The sequence below is a fragment of the Centropristis striata genome, chromosome 16 (genome assembly GCF_030273125.1).
Source record: "Centropristis striata isolate RG_2023a ecotype Rhode Island chromosome 16, C.striata_1.0, whole genome shotgun sequence".
NCBI classification, from domain to species: Eukaryota; Metazoa; Chordata; class Actinopteri; order Perciformes; family Serranidae; genus Centropristis; species Centropristis striata.
The window spans coordinates 13,140,659-13,160,169 of record NC_081532.1 but is presented as its reverse complement, the minus strand read 5'-3'; the positions used below and the strand labels follow the sequence as shown (position 1 = coordinate 13,160,169).

At 42.5% G+C, this 19,511-nt stretch overlaps 1 protein-coding gene across 1 annotated transcript in view; it reads right to left on the bottom strand.

Annotated features, from left to right (window-relative positions):
• The window catches only part of fgfr3 (fibroblast growth factor receptor 3), a 78,725-nt gene extending 62,002 nt beyond the window's left edge, over positions 1-16,723 (bottom strand). Inside the window, exons 1-2 of the mRNA XM_059352664.1 lie at positions 16,392-16,723; positions 11,614-11,833 (exon numbers count right to left, since the gene is read on the bottom strand). Coding sequence (XP_059208647.1) covers positions 11,614-11,755 — 142 coding nt within the window. The 5' untranslated portion in view covers positions 11,756-11,833; positions 16,392-16,723. The remainder of the gene's footprint in view (positions 1-11,613; positions 11,834-16,391) is intronic.
• Between the last annotated feature and the right edge of the window lie 2,788 nt (positions 16,724-19,511).

The following is a 19,511-nucleotide window of genomic DNA, read 5'->3' as shown; positions in this document are numbered from 1 at the left end:
ACTGGAGCACAGTTGTCCTGAGACATCTATACCAGACATCTATAGCCGGAACACTGCACAATAGTCCTCTGGAAGCACGGTTAACATGAACTAACTGAAAACACCAAAGAATCATCTGCTCTTCAGTTCTTGCACCACAAAATCATCATTTCGCAATGCTAATATACCTCAACAGAGAGTGTTAGCATTGCTAACTAGTTAGCCATGCCCTGCAGGTACCCGGACAGCCCGCATATCTATGGTAACCACTTCAGTAACCAGGGTGACTGCGCCTGTATGCGCTCCGCTATGGCCTACAGTCCTGCTCCGACATTCATTAAAGAGTCAATGGAGGTTCCTACGGAGGACAATGCAACAATATAGTGCTTCACACATGAAAATGTTCACTTGCTTTTCCATTCAGCCGGCGCCAACGTGCCACTGAGCAAAGCGCTCCCACTTGACTTCCATCTGCTCCTGAGAAGCGGCTCATTGGCCAACAGCTTCAGGCAGCAGGAGTAGAACACTGAAGAAAGGCGATCACTAAAAACATCAGAACCTGAGCATAGGACATGAAACTTATAACCATTTTGATGATAAATTCATTATTGTATCTGTGCCCTGCTTAGCCTGTTGCCCCCGCGACCCGGCCCCAGATAAGTTGAGGAAAATGGATGGATGGATGGAGCAATTGAATAAGTTAGAATGAAGTGAGAATTATGTTTATTTTATTGTTTGTATAATGTGTAACAATGTTAAAATCTTATTTACTTTAATTTTATGTTTGAGAAAGTAGTTCTCTGGGTTCATTTTCAGAGTGGTGAAAAATTGGTGCACAATCCACATAAAAAAGGTCTAATTTCGTTCCAGCAAAAAAATGACTATAGCGGTCGGCCTCTAAAGAACACACCACCATATGGATAAGTCCAACTATAATGGTTATATGGCATGAAATAAAAGCTCAGCAAATTAGTATTGAGCACTGCAAAAACATTTCAGCCAAAAAAAACGTACTTGCTGCTGAGTTATTACTTCAAGTATTGCAACTTCTCCTTGTCAGCGATCAAGGTCGACAAAGGGCAATGATGACATCATGATCCTTTAAGAAGTCTGCAACTATGTTGTGTTTAAAAAGATCAGACACAGAGCTTCCCTGGATAAACCAAAAATAAAACCCAAGCCATTACACAGTTAAAAATAATCTAATGTTTTCCGATTCTGACTTTGCGGTGAAACGCAGCAGATAAACGGGCGAACGCTGCGCCAGAGATGAGGAGAAGGTTGTCACATGAGGAAAAAATGCACTCAATTACTAGATACACCGCATTGAAAAATAACATTTTCATGGGAATTATGAAACAATTTCTGACCTGGGTTATTTTAAAAAACCAAAACTGGAGTCAGCTCGACTGTCACTGCTCCGCCGTAAGCCAGCACAACACCAAAGTCTCTCGTTCTCTTCTTTCCATTACGCTCTGCAGACAGTACCAGGGTTTATTATTTTAGCTCTCCTGGCAAAATAACATAAGGGGAGAGGGGGAGAGACGTGGGAGGCATAGAAGCCGAGTTTGGTTTCAATACTAGATGTGTCAGCTGCCTGGATGTGGGGGGGCTTTAAACAGAAGTACATGTGCCTGAGGAGGAGGAGAGGGCATTATTATACTCACACATTGTAATCCTTGCATAACATGTTTTGGAAATACTCTACATAATTATGGTCAAGCCAATAAAGCTAATTTGAATTAGCCCTGGCAGACAGGAGGAGGTGGAGGAGGAGGTGGGGAGGGCAGATGTGTGAGTGACCACGAGGAAGGAGGGAGAGAAAAAAAGAGAGAAAGAGGAAGATAGAGGGAGGAAGAAGATGAAAGAGACACACACACTCACAATGACAAGCAAGGAGGTGAGCACATACCACTACATACTCACTGCACTGCCTCTCTCCCACCTCCTCTCCTTACACACACACACACACACACACACACACACACACACACACACACACACACACACACACACACAATGTTGAACACTGTCTGTTGGCTCCCTGTTTCCATTCACAGAAATGTAAATGGGGTGCAGCAGAGCCAGACAGGACAGCTCTGCTTCTGGTTAGTGGTCAGAGAGAGAGAGAGAGACAGACAGACAGAAAGAGAGAGAGAGAGAGAGAGAGAGAGAGAGAGAGAGAAAGGGAGGTTTGGATAAAATGTCTAATGTTCAGCATGTCAGATACGTCACAACATATAGATAAATGGAGACATAAAACATCGTCACATAGGTTTGAATGTGAAAGTGAATGGTTGTCTACGTGTGTGGGCGCTGGGATAGTCTATATATGTATCGTCTATGTACAGTATATGCATAAGCATGAAAGAGAATTGGTTATTGGAGGGAATTTGCCAATGTTAATAAGATCCCTGCAGCTCAAAGCTTCACAATAACTGTGTATTCAGATGGTTAGAGGTGAGGCGATGGAATAGGATCCAGTATGAAGTCCAGTTTTGATTTATGAGTTTTAAACTTAGCAAATACTAAAATACTAAATTCTGCACAGAGGTTTGTAATGATATTTGACAGGATTTTACAGTGATGATTTTGATTGTCTTAACAACAATTGGCAGTAAACAGCTGAAATCTGTTCTAATTTTTCTGCCATATAAGCCTATGTGAATTCTATGTAATTTAAATCGAAAAAACGTCATAGAATTGTATGGTGATAATTGTTATGGTTAATATGTCCAAAAATGTAAAATAAAACAACCCATTATAGTGCAGTTTGTACAAAAATGCCCCCAAATGCCCTACAATAGAACATTGAACAACAAATCTGAAACACTTGACCAAATACAAGGAACACCAGCAACGACTAAAACATCAAATGGAAGCATGGAGAAACAGAAACAAGTAGAAGACTGTGTTTTTGCGTGCATATGTGTGTGTGTGGCACCCCCGTTTGGGGTGTAGAGGGGGAGTCAAGGGGGCTGAGTGATGGGTGGGACAGATCAAGCCTGGATTGTCTCTCTCTCCCCCTTTGTGTGTGTGTGTGTGTGTGTGTGTGTGTTGGACTCCTTACAGCTCGGCACACAACCTGCCATCTGTTTGCCTCTGCCAGCAACAAAATACACTCTTCCAATGGGGTTGGCACAAAGCAGGGACACGGACACACACACACACACACACGCAAACATGTTTATACATGCATGAGGACAGTGTATATTGGCTCCTTTTTGCAATTGCCATCCATCACAACAATTCAGTCAGAATTATGCAATTATGCCGACGGTGTCCATAAATCCAGGAGTCAGAGAGTAAACACATAACCTTCAATAAAACACCATCAACCCGTCACTTCACAGCTCAGAAATATTTTGTCAGATTTAACTGCAGCTCCAGCTGACTAACCCTCAGCTCCCCCTCCCTGCGCGCCCTCCAAAAGCAGTCCTCCTGATACGACACAATGAGCCTCTTTGTTCCCCTCCATGTTTGCCTTATCTGTTAAGTATCTCAACAATTTCCTTAAGGGGAGCTTTGTAATTAAAAACCCACCGTATGTCAACGCCGCTGTCAGCCAGCGGACTTGGATCACCCTCAACCATAGCCAGAGGTAGAGCAGAGGACATGTACAGGTGTGTGTGTGTGTGTGTGTGTGTGTGTGTGTGTGTGTGTGTGTGTGTGTGTGTGTGTGCATGCAGCAAAGACATCATTAGGCTGAAACGGGGGAGTACAGGCAGCCTTCAAAGGGCTTAGAAAGTGGTAGAGATTTGAAAAAATCCAGAGAGAGAGAATGATCAGATATCTGTGAAGATTTAAAGCTTAAAATGTGTTTTTATAAGTGTCACATAATGTCTGTGCGCTAAAAGGGGAGCCAAAGTAAAAAGAGACATAAAGGACTACAAAAAAAATCCCACTCTGGAAAAGGTGGTAGGGGTTAGACGTGAGCAGAACACACAGACAGGTCTGTATTTTCATCCATAATTCATAGAGTGACATGCAGAGAGGGTTTCAAAGGGCATTAATGAGGTGTATTAATACATACATAGCTGCGGCCTGCGGACAAGGTTCATACGACGGCCCCTGGCTGACAATGACCTGCTGATCTACAGCTGTCTGATAATTCTTTCCATACACGGGGAAAAGCACAACGAGGTGTTCATTTAACCCAAACCTGAGACAGACAGGGGATTATACACTCTGTGACTACAGATGAAGCTACAGTGACTCAATATCTACAACATAACAGGTCACATTCATGGACAATCGATATATGTAGCCATACAGAGCTGATAGCTGGGTGTTGTTTGGAATTTTTTTAATCCTAATACCAACATGAAACGAAGGTTCTTGTAGTATAAGCAGTGGTGGAACGCAACTAAGTGATGTATTATATTTATGTATTTCCATTTTAACTTAATAGTTCTACTCCACTTCATTCAGTTTTAGTTACTTTTCAGGTCAAGATTCAACATGAAAAACATGATCAATTCTTATGAATGAAGAACCTGTAACCCTAACCCTAATAACAGTATATTAAGTAGTTAAAATTAGCTTGACAACAGTAGAATGCTGCTTACATAAATGCATCAATAATAACAATGTAATATTATATTTGGAATATATAAATAACAATATGAGTGGGTCCATTCTGCATAACAAGTACTTTTGATACTTTAAGTAAGTCTTGATGCTGATACTTTTGTACTTTTACTTAAGTAAGATTTGAATGCAGGACTTTTACTTGTAGCGGAGGAATTTCACAGCTTGATATTATTGCTCTTATTTAAGTAAAATAAACAAAACTGAGTATGGGTAAATAAAGAAGACTAGAAATTTGACCTGACATTGAATGCCAGCTTTCGGTACTTGACGGGTTTCAATACTCAGTCTTGCAGACTTATTGAATTTAGTCAGTGACAAAGTTGCAGTTTACATCTGTATCTGTCTGTGACTCATGTAGCCATGACATTAAACAAAGCTTCAAATATGGATGTTACTGCCAAGAACCTACAAATTCTAAAAAGTAGATACTTCACAAACATCTTCAACCAAACAGCTCAGACGATCGATACAATCACAAAAGTTTCAAGGTGGCACCCAAGATTAATTCCGAACAAATATGAAAAATTGTCAAAATCTCCCCTTCTCTACCCGAGTAAAGGCACTGAAAAATGGCCAGTGAAGTGTTTTTGCAGAACATTACAATAATAAAAGGAATTGAGGTTCAACACCCAGGCCTGGTGCTGAAATATGAGCCACATTTTGTTTCACAATTTCATCTGATTCAAGCCGAACCATTTTCACTTCAGTCTGTGATCTGATATGAAAACCTTTAATAACATTTTGCTTAGCAACAGGCATTTTCCACTTCTGCTCAACTGTGTGTTATCCTTGGAAAAATACTGCGTCTAGACAGTAATACTCTGCAAGTTCTTAATGAAAATCTCCCTAATACATAATGTGCTCAGACAGATGACACAACACAAAGCAGAACATAATTTGCCGTATCATGTGGATTTAAGACATTCTACAGGTAAATAGTCCCATATTAATTAATTTTATGGCTCGGCCTATTTCCTGTAAATCTTTATTGACTCTAAATTGTGTTCAATGTTTAATTCCCATCCAACAAAGTGTCTTAAGAGTCCACTGGATTAAGTGCTTGATGGAGTGAGGATAGAACAGCCATTGTTCAATGAATCGTCATTCTGCAAAGCTTATTTGGCCTGTACGCTTCCCATGCTTGCCAAAAGATTTCTTGATAATGTTGCCAGGGAAATGAACATTCATGCAGAGACTCATAGAGCCAAAGTGTTGCTGCAGAGGAAGAAGAGAAACCGTTTCGGAGTAACTTTACGCTTAAGTTGTGATGCACCGTCCAATTTTCAGAGACTCCCGGTGTAAAGCCCACACATGGAGCACCGCTCATTTACATAATAGGATGATTAAAGGGTAGTGATGTTGAGAGGCCCAGAGAAGATTACACTGCCATCATACTTGAGAAAATAACCTTTCTATAAATGCACGCTGGAGAGGAAGAGTTACCGTGTGTCTTTCAGAGTAAAAACTCGCTAAACTTCAGGAGAACAAAAGCAGAACTGATCAGCAGAACCGTGTCCTGGTGGAAGTGTGTCTGTGACCAATATTACTGCTCATCCTCATCTATCTCATCAATCTTCAGGGCACTTGGGACACTACGGACTAGAAGTGCATGTGTCTGAATGAGGGTACTTGACCCTAACATCGACTAGAAAGTTACTCGGACAGGATCACAGAGTCTATCGCTTCAGACTGACGTTTCAATCTGCAATATTTACGTCTCTGTGACATTTCGTCTTCAATCTGAACATTCCAGAGGCATAATGGGGGGACCAAGTGATCCCAGCTCTGTACCGCCTTCAGAGGTAGTAACAGAGGTGTTGAATTGGTGAGAGGGTTCGAGATGGGATCAATGTGAACTAATGGATCGGGCAAGACAGGAAATATGTGACGTACATTATTTGCACGATCAAAACTTGGGTAATAAGAAAGAACCGTATCATCAAAAAAATACCAGTATGAATGTCCTAGGTGCACTTGGGTAGACTAGGGGGAAAAATGGGAGGACAATAGAAGCTGACCAGAAGGTAAGGCATTTGGGGTGACAAGAAAAGTAGAGAAGCTCGGTAGGGTCCTACTGGGACTTGGGTTGACAAAAACAAACTATGGACCAGATTCAGACACATCGAACAAAGGGGTACCCTCTAGGTGTATCCAAAGTGCTTCCAGTAGGAGGAAAGTTTTCTCTACACTGTTAGGAGTGTGTTTTTCACACTGAATTTTCCCTGTGAGATGAGCTGAATAACAGCTGGCTGTAACACTGAAGTTCTAAACTTAAGCTGCTGGCTGAACACTGCATGCTGGACTACAGTACACACACACACACACACACACACACTGCCTTGAGGACAACACTGCCACTATCAAAGACTCACAGAGCACAGGAGAGGTTTTCAAAAGACAAGTGTGTGGTGTTGAAGAGAGGGAGAGGGGAGAGTGGTCGGAAAGAAAAATGAGATCTGACAGAGAAAAAGAAACACGGACAGAGAGAGAGAGAATGACAGTGTGTGTGTGTGTGTGTGTGTGTGTGTGTGTGTGTGTGTGTGTGTGTGTGTGTGTGTGAATTGTAGAGCCTGAGCGTAAATCTGTGGATGGCGTGGTTTTAACGAGTCTCCTAATGACCTAAACAACCCCTGCTGACATTTACAGTCCTTGCCAGGGGGGGAGGCAGGGGGGTCAGTGACCTCACACCCACACACACACACACACGCTGTCATTTTCTGTTTCTAAAAAAGACACACATATTTGCTTTCTTCTCTGGTTGAAGGACGTAATGACCACACACACACCCACGTTGTCTCTTTTTCGCGCTCTCTCTCTCACACACACACACACACACACACACACACACACACACACACACACACACACACACACACACACACACACACACACACAGAGTCGCCGCCGTCCTTTAATTTTTATCGTTCTCTCTTTTCATCTTCTTTTACTGCCTCCCTTTCATAATCCGCCTCTGCTCATACAGACATAACATTCACTTAACTGCAGACTCCACGTAGGCTTGCTTTGTAACACACACACACACACACACACAGACACACACACATACACAGATGCAATGGCTAAAACGGAATGTGTTGAATTTATATGTCGGCAGTTTCACAGAAAACGTTGGAGCAGAGGAGCCACATATTTCATCTGAGCTCCACGGGGGGACCAGCGGGGAGTGTGTGTGGTCAGTAAATACAGAGGGGAGAAGAATAACACACACACATACACACAAACACACCCAGCCTCTGTTCTTTGTCATCAGTTTCTCTCTCACACACACACTGGTCAACTTCTGAGCCTCTCAAACATTTTTTTTCTCCCCTCAACATTTGGAAATGCCACCAAGAGAAATAAACAACACCGTGCTGTGAGACAACATCATGGTGGACTTAATGGAAACAGGGAATTACATCTCACACAACACACACACACACACACACACACACACACACACAAACCTATCTCACACATGCATAAATACAGAGCAGGGGATGACTTTAAGATTCATTCTAGAGAGCATTTCAGAAGGAGGTCTGTTTATTTGGGCTGTGTGTGGCATTCTGGGAGATCTGTCTGAACATTTGACATTTAACCCAAAAAGTTTTTAGTCATTATATACCATAACTTAAACAGCTCACTAAGCATACTGTGTCTGATCTGTTGGGTGTTACATTCATGCATTAATCTCTAACTGCTCGACTAAAATATTTTGAAATATTAATGAGGGTGTCAAAATTGCAACACATTGCTTTTAATTTATATCTACATGTGTGCTGCAAGCTTTCAAGGGCATTTCGGCCCTTAGCACCTGCTAATTTCTGACCCTGAAACAGGCACTAATCTGCACCCCCACACAGTCACACACACACACACACACACACACACACACACACACACACACACACACACACACACACACACACACACACACACACACACACACACAGAGCATCACACACAGAAAACACAGACCTAAGTGACGACTTTGCCCGGCTCTGTAGCGGCTGAGGGGAAATTGTGCCATCTGCCAGTAAACGACAGTCATTTTATCCCCACTGCTCGTCCATCTGTGTACGTGGGGAACTCTGCTGGAGGCCAGGGGGCCGCAGGGGAGATGGGGGAGACGAGACGCAGGCCGGAGATGCCTACCGGGCACAGAGGCCGCTGTATGTGGGCATCACAGCCTTCTTTACCTCCGGATTATAGACAAGACGATAGTGTGGATGGGATGTTACAGCTTAAACAGGAGAAGTCTTTTCTTGAGATGAAATATTTAAGTTTCAAGGACTGTATGATTTCAAAATCAGTCCACAGATTATCAGCTCAACACAAGAGAAGTTAATAAATGGGTAAAAACCTTCCATTTATTTAGCTGGATGGTAATTAATCTTAGACATTTATTCAGTTTCAGCTTTTAGAGGGATTTGTCGTCCCTGAAAATTCTGAAGGTATAAATATAGACTGTTTTTTTTGCATCTGTTGTCATGAAGGAACGTCTAATACATCAAAGGTGGAAGACAGTGACCGGAAAGGCCAAAAAATAAGTCAAAACTTCATTCCAAATGAGATTTTGAGCTTCACCCCGAGACAAAAAACCTTCTCTCTCACCCAGAAACGTCTGCTTATTTATTACATGTTATCACCTGACCGCCATCCACTTCACATCAAGTTAATGATCACACCTGAACACGACAAACATTAGCAGCCTGAAACAATATCCTCTTCAGACAGAGCTACGTGCCCCGGCTGTATTTGGCCTTGTCTGCATACCGCGCAGGTACACAGAGATCACAGCCTGAACACCCGCCACCCGGAGGGCTTTAAAAAAACACTCTCTGCCTTTTTGGATGACGCCAAGCATGATAGGCTGTGATGGCTCCCAGCAGGGAAGGCAATCAGGCGGACAGAATCACAACACTTCCATTGTAACGTTGAGGTTTTACATGAGAGAGAGCAAGGGGGGCAGAAAGAGGAGAGGGAGAGAGGGAGCTTTTGGCTATGAAGAGTGGAATTCACACACAGGTAGAGGGCTGTCAGACCAGCCTGACGCAGAGCAGCTTTTAAATCTTTTCGGGCGAGTCAAACTGAAGTCAAAATGCAAGTCTTTAAAGTCTCTGAGTGCTTAAGGCTACGTGACTTCCAAACCATTGAATTATTCCAAATCATTTAAATGCAGAGGCCTAAAACTGAAACGTACAAGGTCTTCTTTTTCTTGTTCTAAGCAGATCAGAACTTGAGATTAGAACATTTTTGCCTTCAAATCTGAAGTCAAGTCAGTACTTTAGGTAGTTAAGTCTAAAGTAAGTCAAGTGTAACATCAGTAAAGTCCAAATTAAGTCCTGCTTTTTGTGATTTAAGTCTGTGTCTCAAGTCTTGAGTGTGCATTTAAAGTCTGGTGTCAGTTATTTTAGAGACAGCTGAGACACATCACAACACACACACACACACACACACACACACACACACGTATCTCTGCTTGCATAAGACAGCTGGGTCTCATCCCAAAAGCGCCCGGCTCCTCATCTTTCTTAATGCACTGTAGCGTGTAAAGTGTGTCAAAGACTCATTTTAAATAACTCTCACATAAAAAGAAAAACAACACTTGGCTAACGCCTCAGAAAAAAAAAGATTACTCTGCTGTGTTAGTTTTTTTTTGTGCAATATGGAGAGATTAAAGCAAACACAGTCAACGTTTACTTTGGACTGATCTTTGGGTGTTTCTCCGCCTCGAGAACAAAGACGGAAAAATCGCGCTAAGCTCAGCGAACCAAGAAGAGTCCAATTAAATCCTCCTCGTAAAAAAAAAAAAAAAATCTCTCACATTCGTATAAACAATAAATGTGCCTTTTGAAATGCTCCCATTTGAAGTGATGAACACACAGAGAAATGAGCGTTGTTCTAAGCAGATGTCATATTAGCGTGGACAATGAAGCAGGGAACAATCAAATGTGTATGAGCAGCTAAACATCGTCTTTCTTGTTTCTGGACGAGCACCCTTTAAGGCTTCTTTTATCCTGGTTTATGACTGAGTGTAAAGCCAACATGAGAGGAGAATTCTTCTGAGCTGTGTGTTTGTTGTTGTGCTGCAAGAAAAGTGTCGTTTTAAGTTTTCTTTCCTAACCTCACGTGAGAGCAAAGACATTATGCTGTCTGACTCACAGGCCGAAACCAGATGAATTCACAGTGGTATAAAAGACAGCAAAGAGCTTAATATTTGGCATCATTCTTGCTTAATAAATGACAAAGAAAAGCCTATAAACAGCCATGACACCTTCATGAACATCTAGTGGTCTTTCCTCTGAGGTAAATGACTACTTATCCTGAGAAAAGCAGCAACAAGTAGATTGTATTTAAATGTACTAAGCCTGTAATGTGGACATTCAAGATTATAGAGTACATTTTTTTCCTTGAGCTTTAATATTCAAGTTTCCAGGACCGTATGATTTCAAAATCATCCCACAGATTATCAGCTAAACACAAGAAAATCTAATAAATGACAACTCCTGGTTAAAAACCTTCCAACTTTACATTGGATGGCAATAAATCTTATATATTTATTAATTTTCTCAGCTTGCAGAGGGATGTGTCGTCCTTAAAATGGCCTGAAAATGTGAAAATCCTAAAAACCAGAAGGTATAAATGTTTTCCTTTTCATTCATTTTCATCCAGTTCCTTTTAGATTCAGGTTTTCCAGACTGTGTTTCTGTATCTGTGGTCTAGAAGGAACCTCTATCACATTAAACGTGGATGACAGTGACTGAAAAGGCCATTAATTCTAAGTCTAAACCTCTAAATTCCCAATTAGATTTTCAGCTTCACGTGGTACAAAACATAGCAAATAGGCTATTAATATTTGGCATTTTTGCTTGATTAATGACGAAAAACCTTCATGAACATCCCCCTGAGGAGGCTGGCTACTAATTCTGACCAAAGCAGCAACAAGTGTGCACAAAGCCTTGTTTTCTGTCCTGAAAATCATCAAATGGTTTCAACGTGTTGCAAAAGTTTCCTCTGTTTGATATTGTGTCCTACCTGTAGGCTGAGCGGTGGGCAGCCGGGCCGGTGCGACGCAGAGAGGCAGGAGGATGAAAAGCCAGAGTGAGCACCACAGAGCCGTCATTCCTCTGGACGACGAGGTGAAACGCAGAGCAGTGAGGCCCGACTCAGACAACATCCTCTGTTTGCATGCTGTCCAGCAAAACGGCGGCCTCCGACGCCGCAAGAAACTATCCCACAATTCCCCGTCACTGACCTGAAAAGCAACACAAAAGCAAAAAAAATGAGGAGAAATCAATCACAGCTGAGGGAAGACTGGATGCTCATAATGAGATTCTGTCTCAGGTTTGATTATGGCAGAACATGTCTGAAATATGAAAAATTAGACTGCAAATTGAACACAGTACAAAGAAGCGCCTCAGGGTCTGCACACATGCTACTATATTTTGACCTGACATTCCACACAGATTTCAAGGATTAGAGTGGAAATCCCTCTTCGCAGTTTTTCTCAGAAACTTTCTCAGAGCACCTGATCGTTAAGATGGGTGGATAGGACCTCTGGATATTGGAACAGCCAAGGAAACCTTTTTGTGGCATGCCCCCAGCCTGGAATACAAGTTCATTAACAAATCCATTAAGTTTTCTGCAGAAGAATCACATTATTTCAGACCTAAACAGCCTGTCATTTCTTCCATAGGACTCTTTTCTGCTTGAGAAACTCTTCTGCATGGTTTAGCAAGCGTTTGACACGGATTCACTAATCTTACTGCAGGATAAGGAATGCCGAAGTCTACAGTATCAGTTGCCCAATGTGCCCGGCGGCTCGCAGGAGGAGGAGGAGGAGGAGGGAGCATGACGGCTACGGCGAATGACGGCGGAGTGCTCTGCTCTCTGTTTGCTTAAGCAGGGAGAAGCTGGAATGCACTGAGGTACGAGGAGAAAGCTGTGTGAGCGAGGTGCCCAGAAAAGCAAAGCACAGAACCCCCCACATGCGTGCACACACACACACACACACACACACACACACACACACACCAACAACTGTTAGCTTAAACTTTAGGGGCTCTGTCCAGCTTCAGAATAGCCTTGGCTGTGAGACGTCCACCCCCCGACAAAAACAGACGCACAGGTTTGGCGGACACACACGCAAACATTTCAGAGTGCTTCTGCACACAGAGGTGTATTGTACACACACACACACACACACACACACACAGTCCAGAGAAGGGTTGTGTTGTCTTAAGTCGTAACAGTACTGTTTTTCTTTTCCTCTTAGGACCTGTGACCCACTCCTTGCTCAGCACAAACTGAAGCCCAGGCCGGCTCTGCGAGGCTCTGTTTGCACATTATCACTCCTCGACACCGACTGGGGAAACTTCACAAGACACACATGAATAGATAAAGCAGCAGACACATACACACACAGGCTAATCTAAACACTGCACCTTTCAGGCTTCAACATACTGCAGCCTTTTATGTTCTCTATAGGCACTTCGGGGAGCTCTTCTTCTCCTCTCTCAGCCCATCCTCACCTTCTCACAACAGGACGCCTACACGCTGCTGCGGTTTGTTTATACAGCATGATAAGGCCTTCGCTCTCCGGGCGTGGAGGTAGCTGATTGCAGGCCTCTCTGATTTGAAACTTTTGTTTTCTCTGGCAGACACAGACACACACACATAAAAAAAAATCTCTGCTTTTTACAGCCACTACACTCCGAGAGTCTCCGGAGTTTGTTCATGTCAGCGTGCTGATCTGTTTAGACAAGAAACCTGACAGATTCCCAAGCCATGTGAGGAGAGAGTGGAAAACAATACAGGCTTTTAGATTGACAAATCTGGTGACAGGTAATAGTTGAGACTACATCGTGTACAAAGTGAATCCTTGAATCTGAGGAGCAGCCAAGAGTTGCAACATGATTGATAGCATGAAACTGGAACAAATTAAATCCTGTGTAAGCGCAGTAGGTAATATGTGCCCTTTCTTGACTAAACGGTAACCTTATATCCTCTATTTTTTGAAATATTGAGTGATGAAACTCAACTAAGAACTTTTTTTTACCCCAGAATGAGACATGCTGAACATTGGAAATGAACTCTTCACAGACTCCAACTAAAAACACTTTGATTTCACTTAACAACCTCGAGAAGCAGAGAAGAAGAGGAGGCGGTATGGATCCCAAAGACCCAGCGAGGAGTTCAAAGCCTCCAAAGTGTTTTCATGCTAATATTTTCTTAAAGCATGAAAGGGAAACACAACCAAGGCGGTGAATAATACATGAACATTAATCATGCAGAACTATCCTCACATTGTAATAGCTCGGAGGCAGAAAAATGCTTTAACCGGGGTTCAAATCCCTGTCATCCCTCTCCCCTCTGTGAGGATCAATGCGAGGCGGTCACATGCTAGTCACACCTCTCCGGAGTGTCAGTAATCTTTAATAATTAAGCCGGAGAATCAACAGCCGAGGCCGGATCGACTTTGTCATTTTGGGAAAAGGGGATTAAAGGTTTTTGGGAGAGCACAAGTGCAAACAGCAGCCGGGTGGAGGGCAGATGGGTGGTGTAGAGAAAGATAGACGGACGCACAAGTGGGTAATCTTCCATATCAGTGCCTCTTTCTTCTTCTACTCCTGTTTTATAAATTCTCCCATTTATTCCTGTCACCCTGCTCCTCACCTTGCCTCCCTTTCTTTTGTCCCCCGCTCTACCTTTATCACATCACCACCCTCTTTTCAAAATGCATTCAAACGCACCCTCAGGTGAGAGGAGATATCGATCAGCTGAGAGGCAGAGAGAGCTCGGCTTTCTTTTTAAATCTGTCAGAGGTGCAGTGTGACTCCAGGTGAAAAGCCCTGCAGGCAGAGGACTCGGGCTGACACTCGTCTTGTCATGTGTCCTACGCTGCACGTGTAAAAGACTATACCTGTCCACACAAACCACAGAATGTAAATCCACAGAAAAAATAGGATGATTTAAACACTAAATGCTAAGATAACTCTCTTTAAAACTGCATTATAAGCATTACAGCAGATTAAACTGTCCATGTGAAATTAAACAGTTAAAACACTTCATGATGCTGATTTTAACTGTTTTAATTGCCTTAGACACATTATAAGACCTGAAGGGTTATTATAGTGAAGCTATGGGGGAAAAGGAAAACCATTATAGTGCCACTGTCAACAGGCACAGTATGAGTTCATACAGAATATAGGACTACTTTAGTATGAAATACTAAGAATTAGAGTTCATTATTTAGTATCAGAGAGTCAGTAATAGGAGTCCTGCAGAGATACAAGAAGATGTGAATATTTCACTGCTGTAACACCTACGGTTTTTAATATTGGAATATTACAGTGATTAGTGAGTGAGCTTGAAAAAGATCAGGTTTTCTTCTCAGATTAGACAAGTTGGCAGCAATTAATGTGCTATTTTCCTCTTTATTAAAGAGCAGGAGAAGAAAGGGCATCCAAAACTCCACACAGGGGGATGGTCTCAGGCCAATTTCGTTAATGAAAAGAGGCAATCAGAGACTCATTTGGAACCAAAATGTGTCTGAAGCTAACCTCTGATTGAAAACGCTGCAAACTGGCATGCATTATTTCTCGGGTCAATAGATGCAATTAATTTGCAGCATTAGCCAAACTATTATCACCCGCACGCTTGTTTTATAGCTCCCAAATTTAATAGGCTCAAGCAAGACAAGTCCCAAATCTCATTTCAGCCCCCCTCTCGAAGGATGCTATAATCCGGTAATTTTCTCCGGTGATGGTTTGACATGGTGGGAGTCAAAGCTGAGCTGAGTGGCCAAAATCACCATCTGAAACCCATTGAAGCGCATGTGTTTGAAGAGGGGATGACTGATCTGCTGCTGAGGGGAGAGAACCGCATAGTTCGTTCATTCAAAGGGAGGAGGGAGAGAAAAAAGTGCTGCTTTCTGGAGAAACTTCAGAGATGATCAGAGGCATTAGGGAGTGCGGCTGTGTGAAAGAGGCTGATGTGTAATTCATATTTCTGCTCCTCACCAGAGAAGACGTCACTGTTGCAGTGAGGAGAAAAGGCGTGTTCATTCTAAAGAGCATAGGATGGCACTGAAAGTCAATATTTTAATTTCCCACTGTGAAATTATGTAGGGAATCGTTTTATTGGTGATAAATGGGAACTTTAATTAGACGCATCTCATGGGCAACCTCAACCCATCCTGATGCGTAGGCCGACTTCCACAATTCATACATCTCCTATTATTACTTGTATTTCATTCATGAATCTTGAATCTAGAATCTGTCAATCATTTAAAACTGGACAGATTGTGGCGTTGAGATTTACTTTAATTTAGAGGCAAAAAAATCTTTAAACAAGTTGATTTTCATTGAAAATAGGAAAATTTGTTCAAGCAAGCTCCAGTTTCATGGGGTAAAAAAATGACACTTGCAGCTCCGCAGCGTGCGTAATTTCACCAACATGCACCACGCACCGTGCATCCAGCATTAATAAGCAAAGACACGGGAACCTGTGCGCGCTTTCTTCAAACCAAGGTGATAGAATTACGCACAGAAAGCTCCGCTGGCACCGGCCGAGATCCGCCGATTGCGCACAGAGCGAAGAGCCTTTCCCTCTGCGGCACCTGTGCGATGGCACGGCCGTGGGGCTGGTCCTGCCGCTCCACGCTTCGCACACACACTTTACACACTTGACGCGGAGAGGCTGAAGAGCTCAACCTGTCTGACTCATATCTACAAGGAAGTTGAGGTATTTTTCTCCTATCTTAAAGGCTGCATGTTCGTGTGCAATAATAGTAATAATGAGTGGCTACATACCCAAAGTATCCCGTTTTGACAGCAGATCTCAGCCTTTCAGATGTCACCAAGCATTAAGAAGAAGAAAAACAGCCTTTATTCTCCAGAAAACTTCATAAAAACCCACAAAACTACTTTAGAATCCGTAAGTCCCCGCGCTTCGGGGAGCAGTTTGGCGACAGTAGGAAGAAAAAAAAGTCAGAAATCCCCCTCACGACTTGACAGCGAGAGTCCTCGGCTCGGGCACAGTCGCTGCGAAAGCACAACTTCTCCACTAAATCCCGTTTTCCAGTGCGCGCTGCTGCCCAAAGTGTCCAAACCTCCAGAAGGCATTCATCCTGTGGTGCGCGGGGCGGTGTGGAGGAGGCGGCGGACTGGACGCAGTGAACGCGGCTGCTCGTTCAGCTCCAGCGCGGGTGCCAGTCGGTGTAGTTTCGTTGCCTCGGATCAACCAACTCGGACTGGTGGCTCTCCTCCGCTGGCTGCCTGTGAAGTACGAGCTGCACGGTGCTGCCGTCAAGAGGCACCGGCTAGGAGACCGGAGGAGTTCCTGTTTGTGCCTTCAACATAAAAGCGAAGCCAATGAAGCAGTGACGCAATGGTTTTTTGAACATGCGGAGTATATTTCAAGTGGGAAATCAAGCAAGCAAGCAAGAAAGAACAGTTTTTCTGTATAAGTTTCACTTTAACAGTGCAACTTCAAGGATGTATTATCTTGTAGAGGTTATTTTGATTTATTTAAAAGTGTTTAATTGTTTTTAATGGGCAATAATCAAGTTAAATAAACGATGATGCTTCCAACAACAATCTGTCTTAACTTTGCATAAATGCTTTCCACTCCTCACCATTATATCACATGCTTCCTTGTTTCAAATACTCATATCAAGGCATTTAATGCATTTAAAAATATATTTTAATAGGCTACATTTTTACTTTTTTCTGCACAGCGTTTTAAAATTAGTTTTAAAAATATGGAGTAAAAAGCTGTAAACCAAATACGAAACGTTGCAATGATTGTATGACTAAATATACAAATGCAGTTAATAAAGTAGTGTACACGTAGCCTAATCCAGGTGGATCGCAATTAAGCCATCAATATCACATTCTGCCACGCAGCGAGAAAATACTTTTATTTTGAAGGGTCCCATGTGTGTCATTGTGTGTATGCACGTGTTGCGGACTTGACGCTGCTCTCCTCTCTCCAGTCTCCGCGGTCCGGGATGCCTCCTGGCTGCCTCCGCCGGGCTGCGCGCCGCCGGGACAAACAGCAGCAGCAGCGGGGGGAGGGAGATCAGATTTCGGCGCGCCGCTCCTCCGGGGCCGCTGGAGGCAGCAAGTGACGCCTGCTTCAACTCCAAGCGCCTCCCACCTCTCATTTTACCCCGTTCAGAAGAAAAAAAAAACTCAATCAAGCGAAGCGTTAGTGCAGAATCCAAAGCTGCTGTTTGATTTGTGAATGCTTCACAGTCAGTGGTGGTTTGGGAACCACCAGGGGATGTGGAAGGTTCTCTAGGTGGTCTTTGGGAAAAGAGAAATACATGAGCTTCTATGTCACTCCGTGGAGTTGAATACAGTGACTGGATGTCTAGAGATAGTTCACGTGTCTTTTTAGGTATCTCCAGGGGCCATAAAGGGATAAAATCCTGAAAGAATCGGAGCTGGAGCTGCAAAGGGGCCCTGCAACATGACAGGGATTAGGGATAATGTTTGTGTGTGTCAGAGCTGTATTTGAAGTATTCTGACATTGAATCACTGATTAATCCCCACAGATTCTTAACACACAAATAAAACAAGTGTCCTGTATTTATATATATATATATTTTAAAAACTTGTGACTTCGACAAAAAAAGTGTGTTAAAGTTTGATATGTTTTCTTGTGGTCCTGAATATAACAAATGTCAGTTTATCTTCCTGCAAAGTAATTTATTTAGTTATAGTTTCTTTACCCAATCAGTGTTGGAAAAGTTACTTTTGAAATGTAAGAGGTTACAGATTACAAGTTGTCTTTTCTAAAAGTTTTAGATTCACAGAAGTAATGTATCTTATTACAATACATTACTTTTACAATACTTCAGAAAAGTAAATTGTTGACTTTTTTTGTGAACAACAAACTGTTTTTGCAAGTATAGTGGCAGTGTACAGGAAACTTTTCTCTGTATGCATATTAATATTTCCTCCTATGCCTGTATCCTCAATTTTTTTTATGCATGCATCAGCTTTTATAGATTTGTACTCAATACTTAAAAAAATCTTTTAAATAGCTTTGCTGCTGGTAAACAGGCAAACTCTCAAATGTGTCCCAACACCTCTGCTGACCTGCTTTGTCTGGAAATATGTCAAAAGAAGCTGTTCCTGCAATGCTGGATCCAAAGCAACAGAATAGATGTTACATTCTACATGCAAGCTTTTTTTTTTAAATCAAAAATAATATATGCAGATTTAACCCCTTGTTAATCTAGGAGTGCAAAAACTAATAGATACAATTGGGAATAATTGGCAAAGAATTCATCATTGATTAGGGTCATGAAACTTGTTATTCCCCAACACTGCCAGCAATGTAGAAGTTTAGGCATCAGTGTGGCCTACTTTTTGATCAAATTTTTCCAATAGAGTTCAGAAAAAAAACAGATTCTTGTGGGGAGAGGTTATTCAATTGGTAGAGATGTAACCATTCCGGTATAGTTAACCTTATTTGCTGAGTGATTTACTGTTTACACATAACCTCTTCATTTGTTTTATTGCTGTCTTACTGTCACTGTCAAACTGCTGTCACCCGTTCCACTGCTGTTCATTGATTCAAACACTGTTACAGTGTAAATTATGTCGTTTTTCCAGGCAGAATGGCCTTTCAGTCATTAGTAGATTGCATCCAGCTCAAACCAACGTTTGTGCTTAGTGAACAGTAAATGACCATTAACCGCCCATTTATTCTGCCGTATACTTCAGCCTTTGGGCTAATTGCGGCTGTCAGGACAGAGGTGATAGCCGCTTTAAACAACACGCCAATTACTGTCATCTCCTAAACTGTGTTTTGAGAAGGCAACTTTATGACGCCATAAAGCGGAGCAGCCCTCTGCTTAGTGACTCAGGAGGCTGGATGAAGTGTGCCGCATTCGTCTGTGTTTGGTTCTTCACTGTGAT